This window comes from Argopecten irradians, chromosome 4, assembly GCF_041381155.1.
Source record: "Argopecten irradians isolate NY chromosome 4, Ai_NY, whole genome shotgun sequence".
NCBI classification, from domain to species: Eukaryota; Metazoa; Mollusca; class Bivalvia; order Pectinida; family Pectinidae; genus Argopecten; species Argopecten irradians.
The window spans coordinates 28,308,464-28,314,612 of NC_091137.1; the positions used below are offsets into that span (position 1 = coordinate 28,308,464).

The 6,149-nt window shown below is 34.4% G+C and overlaps 1 protein-coding gene across 1 annotated transcript; it reads right to left on the reverse strand.

The window, feature by feature from the left end:
* Window positions 1–364: 364 nt before the first annotated feature.
* On the reverse strand, window positions 365–6,026 carry LOC138321175 (endothelial differentiation-related factor 1-like). The gene is made up of 5 exons (XM_069264658.1): window positions 5,833–6,026; window positions 3,170–3,221; window positions 2,629–2,789; window positions 2,012–2,105; window positions 365–648 (listed from the first exon to the last, which is right to left on the reverse strand). The coding sequence occupies exons 1-5, from the start codon at window positions 5,899–5,901 to the stop codon at window positions 596–598; spliced, it is 429 nt and encodes a 142-aa protein (XP_069120759.1). The 5' UTR covers window positions 5,902–6,026; the 3' UTR covers window positions 365–595.
* Window positions 6,027–6,149: the final 123 nt, after the last annotated feature.

The window sequence follows — 6,149 nt, forward strand, 5'->3', positions numbered from 1 at the left end:
CGGTTGTAAACAAGGAAATACACTGCTGTTTTTGCTGGCAACCGGCTTTTAACGAGAACCCTGATAGGGCTGAAAAAATAAAACTCATCAGAAAGTAAAGGCATGTAAACAAACTTTATTACGACAACCATTGCTGTATTGTTTACGATTTGTTGACACTTTGTGTCACACTATCGTGATGTCACCAATATCCGTGTATAAACAGCACCTTAACCAGCTGAAGCAATACAAGCCTTGATGTGATATAATGATCCCTCCAATGTCTTGTAACCATGATGGATATTTACATAGAAATCACATTTAGAACCACTTTATAGTCCACAACGTTTAGTCATCTTACTATTGAACTGTCTTAAAATTTGACAAAATAAATTTGTCATCTAATGCAGATACCAAGACAAGCAAGAGATATGAATGGAATAATGTCTATATAATAGTTCATGGTTGACAAATTTGCTTTAAAAAAATGGAAATGCTGACAAAATCTGTTCAACTTGTTATGAAATATTTTATAGCAAATGTTTGTGTTGTAAAAGAAGGATGTTGCAACACATGCCACACAGGGTAGCTGTACTGTGCCTGTACAGAGCACTGATCACTTCTTCTTGTGAAGAGGCTGGCCAATGTCCTTTCCACGGAGCTTTACACCTGTGAATTAATTGTTTGAAGAATTAGAATGGATTATTACTAAAAGCATAAGAAACAGTTAAATATTTTATCTATTGTCGTTGGTTTTTCATATGGACAGCACAAGGATTTTTTCAACCTCTTTATAAAATGACATTTCAGAATTATACCAACTGAATCACACCTGAACCTTATTCTGTCTTCTAAATTTATCATGCTCTATAAAACAAGAAGCCCAGAGGGCCTGTATCGCGCACCTGGTTATTGTAATGCCAAGTAATGTTCTGAATACAGGATCATTGTTTTTTTTCTGAAGAAATTTAACGATTTATTTCTAATTTCTCTATTGAGATCCATTCTTTCTGCTCCAGGGGGTCAGAGCCAAAATTTATACAAACTCTGTTTAAATTCCATGCAGGACTCTATGATTAGTAGCGATTGAAAGGCTTTACCTCTATTTCCTCTATTGGGCCCTACCCCTCCTGCCCCCAGGGGGGCAGATACAAAATTTATACAAACTCTGTTACCCTTCCCGCAAGGATGTTTCTGGCCAAATTTGGCTACATTCCATGCAGAACTCTATGACAAGTAGCAATTTAAAGGATTTACCTCTATTTCCCCTATTGGGCCTCGCCCCTCCTTCCCTAAAGGGTCAGAGCCAAAATTTATACAAACTCTGTTTCCCTTCCTCCAAGGATATTTCTTGCCAAATTTGGTTACATTCCAAGCAGAACTATATGACTAGTAGCGATTTAAAGGCTTTACCTCTATTTCCCCTATTGGGCCCAACCCCTCCTGCCCCCGGGGGGTCAGAGTCAAAATGTATACAAACTCTGTTCCCCTTCCTCCAAGGATATTTCTTGCCAAATTTGGTTACATTCCATGCAGAACTCTATAACTTGTAGCAATTTAAAGGATTTACCTCTGTTTCCCCTGCTGGGCCCCGCCCCTCCTGCCCCCATGGGTTAGAGCCAAAATTTATACAAGTTCTGTTCCCCTCCCCCCCAAGGATCTTTGTGGCCTAATTAGGTTACAATCGATGCTGAACTCTATGACTAGTAGCAATTTAAAAGAAATGTTGACGGACTGACGGACGGACAACGGATGCCGCACCATGACATAAGCTCACCGGCCCTTCGGGCCACTTGAGCTAATAACCTACCCTTGAATGTATACAATAAAACTAATGACATCTTGACAGTCTTCTAAAGAATTCTAAAATTTATCATTAACTAATGGTTTTCCCACAAATGTTTATAACCAATTTGATAACATCACCTTATGTCTTCATTTTACTAAACTACTAGAATTTATTGAGCTCTAAAAATGGAGATAAATGATCAATACACTGTGACAGGCAGTCACACCAACACTACTGATTTACCTAAACATCTTTCCAGCTTGGAGATCACCTGTTGGTTGGGTATGGCTTTTCCAGACTCGTAATCATTGACAACCTGGGGTTTTTCATTAATTTTCTGGAAAAAATAATTCATTGTATCAATGTTTCTTAAACCATTATGATCTCTTTAAAGAATTGTTTTACATTTCATGCCCAGAAATAAATATACATATGAGATAGTTACTGCCATACTAGATATAAGATTTAAACAATTAAACTGTTTTAGACTATGGTACTGACAAAAAATAATATTACAAACAGTTGACACTGTGTAACTGTAATGGGTACTCCATCTAAATTTGGGGCTGCAGTGGCTGAGTGGTTAAGATGTCCGACATAATACCACAAGCCCTCTACCTCTGGGATGCGAGTTCGAATCCCATGTGGGGCAGTTGCCAGGTACTGACCACTGGTCAGTGGTTTTTCTCCAGGTACTCCTGCTTTCCTCCACCAACAGACCAGGCACATCCTAAATGACCCTTACTGTTAATATGACATTCAACAAAACACCAAACCTGTGACTATTGCAGCTCAGATTCATATCAATTTAATGGGGAACTGCTGTCCCAACACCTAGCAAAGACAAAACACAAACTTACTGTAGCCAATTCTTTTTGCGTCCATTCTTTCTCCTGTCTACTTTTCTGGATCTGGCGGGACAGTGAGAGTGCCACATGTTCGTGGTGCAGTTCCTCCGTCTCGCGATCAAGCTTTGCTGTATTTTTGGCAGCTGATGACTGTTTGTTTGAGGAAGCCGCATCTGATAATACAACAAGTGTCAGCTAACTCTCAAGTTCCATTTAGGTAACCATTCATATCCTTATATCTACAATACTCATAAAATAAATCATTCACTTCTTAGCCTACTTTCATTTTATAACCAGTACTAATAAGTACATGTACTATTCTTTATTCTAAATCTGAATAAAAGTTGTAAATTTAAACAATGCCAAATTGGTGGGTGTTTTTCTGTATTGCAATACTTTAAAATTTCATCAAATGTTGGTGTATATCAAGGTCCATCTCCATCTTCCCATCAGTACTCTCACTACTTTGATACAAATGACAACTGTATGCTCATGGACAAGATATTTAAGTTTTTTGACTGTATTGTATACATATCAAAATTGAAGATCTTACATTTTTTAGTTGTTTCAATATCCTTTCCTTGTCTCATTGCTGCATTGACAGCCTGGAAATAAAACATATATCAATCATGACTGTTGATATACGATGATATGACAGTAAATGCTTATGTGATAGTAAGTAGAATATGTTGCATACATATGTGTTTAAAAAAAATTGTCTACAATTATATGCCTATATTTTGCAATTTCATAAGAAATCATCGAAAGTTAAATCCCCACACAGAAAAACAAGTCATGTATATAATTGCTTTTTAAAGATGTCTGCTAAATTTAAAATGAGCAACAACAGTGAAGTTTTTCCATTTTATAAACATTATTTTTTGTATATGAAAAATCATACAAAGGGCAATAAACTTCAATAATCGTTTGAAGAAATTGGATGAAAACTGTATAAGGTGATCTCATAACCAAAACTGTTACGGTGTATGAATGGATGGACATGTCTGGTTTAGTTGGATAGTAATGTCATATCAAAATATGCCCATCAAAAGATTTGACAGGTGTATATTTATAATGATACTGACATTGAAAGAGATGCCAGAGGGCCAAACTGAGTATTTGATCAGCTATATACAGACCCAGTAAATGGACAACAACTAATGTACCAATATTTAGTCAACATTGGTCTTGTTTATTTGGTTGCTGTATAGAATAGAAATTCAGAATTAAATTCAATAAATTGCAGAAAACTTTGAGAAAAACTAAAGCTTTATTTCAATTTTGATATAAATGTAATTATGTCTTTTTGTATTGAAAATCTAAATTTTAGATCAAATGTTGGTATCTAGCATTAGCAAAGGGAAAATTTTTTTTGTATATATACATGTATCTGCGTAATCCCTATTCAGATTCCTCCTCGAAACTCTTATATAATCAGACTTTTGATAGATGTACATTTGCTGTCATTGAGCCTTTATTCAAATCAAAATCACTGTACAGAAAACCCCAGTAGAAGAAGGTGGAGGAGGAGGGGGTAAAACCTGTAATTACAATAAAATTTGTAAATACACTTGCTGGTTGATTCAAGATGTACAGGTACAAATAAAGGAAAACTATCCTTACTAATATATAAACTGATAATCTAAAAATAGCCAGATTATAAACATGCTTATATAATATCAGAAACAAATTTAAAAAGTCTCCTATGTCTAAACTACACCACTCTATCTCATGGAACAGATATTTATGAACAAATTTGTCCAATATAAACCTACTAGTCTACAAAGCAGCTAAATCGAATACATATGCGGCAACAGCTTATAATAAACTATGCTGTAAAACCCTGACAAACCAGTCGCAATCACCGAAATATAAAACAGATAGAGTCTACATGCTGTTAATGAATTTAAACAGAAATACTATTGTTAAATTGTTATATATACTATAACAAAGGTTTTGTAACATTTTTCGATAGATCAAAATACACTTACACCTTTGAATTTGACATTATCTACTTGTCTTCTTAAAACGCAGCCATGCATGTTTTAAACAAGAGTACAACAGGAGTCATTTACACACTTGCTCACAAAGCAGAGTGTAGTACAAGGGAGATAACTCCTAAACAATATGTGGTAACATTACAATAGATGTCTCTATTCTCTCTAGAGACATCTATATCAAACGTCCGAATATAAAAGAGTCTCCAGGAAGAATCTCAATAGTATCTGCTGCTTGGTAATTGGTTATCTGGTTTCTGGAACATTCTAATTCCCAATCATTTTATTTCAACTTATAATTTTTTTAGTGATTGTTAGTTTAATCATTAAAGGCCCACTACCTTTCCGGAGCAAAATTTAAAGGTTTCCTAAAACATTATTAACCTAAGAAAATGCATATTGATGACCTAAGATGAGGTTGCACCAAACATAGATATGCAAGATTTCCTGTGTAATATATGATAAGAGTGGAGATTCATTTCAGTGTTTTGTTGTCTGGTGCTGTTATAGTCAACTACCGCCCTGTATTTATGACGACAGCGAGAAACATAAGAAGACCCGCTTTATGAAAATCAACATTTTATTTGTTTTAATTAAATAGTTCACAAGGCGATGATAAGTATAATATTAAACTATTATCTTTTGTGACAACAAAATTATCAATCTCGTTTTACATTCCCATTTTCAAAATTAAAAGCTGTTTAGAAAGGTAGTTGGCTTTTTTATTATTTGTAGCTCCAAATAAATATGAAAATATTTCGAGGAGGAATCTCAATAGGGATTAGTAATCTGCTGCTCGGTTATTGGTTACCTGGTTTCTGGAACATTCTTCCCATTCATTTTATTTAATCTTTATTTTTCTTAGTGATTGTTAGTTAAATAATTAATTATTTGTAGCTCCAGATAACTATGAAAATAGTTATGTAACGCAAAAACAATTAGCTCTGTCGAAAGGTCAGAGAACAAGACTTCTGATAGGCCTATTGCGTTTATTTACATAACGATACACGTTTACCCGTCTGTTTTTAAAATGGTTGCCAGTAATTTTAATAGTTCACCATCACTCAGTAGATAACATCGATCACTGGGATTTTCTTTGATCATTCTATTTTGTCAAATAAACGCGTGTGAACATATTTTAAATCAATTTTACATGAGTTGTTGTTTACAAAAACAACCAACTGACGAAAATACAGGCTATATTATATAGGCTATCTACCTGTTGTGTGTTTGACTGGCGGCTGTATCTGCTTCCAATAGTTCTAACGTCCAAATCATATTCAGCCATATTGCATAAAGTTGTTATACTAACAAAGAGTTGTTAAATAATGAACAAGAAAGGGATAACTGTTTGTTTTTCCTGTAGTTGTGTTGTTTCGAAATCTTGATGCAATATGGCGTGTTGTGTGTAGCAGATTGTCGTAATTTTTTATGTTTGTTTTATTTAGAAAAAAATATATATCCAAAATATGTATGCACTATCATGTATGTTAATATTAAAAAATAACTCGTTGCTGGTAAGAATGATATAATTTA

Bases quoted from the DNA above. Each gene is read 5' to 3' on its own strand.
- LOC138321175 (XM_069264658.1), bottom strand. From the start codon at position 5,901: ATGGCTGAATATGATTTGGACGTTAGAACTATTGGAAGCAGATACAGC. The intron at 3,222-5,832 runs GTAGATAGCCTA...TTTTATTTCCAG, and splicing joins GCCAGTCAAACACACAACAG to GCTGTCAATGCAGCAATGAG. The intron at 2,106-2,628 runs GTAAGTTTGTGT...TATTTTTTCCAG, and splicing joins CGCAAAAAGAATTGGCTACA to AAAATTAATGAAAAACCCCA.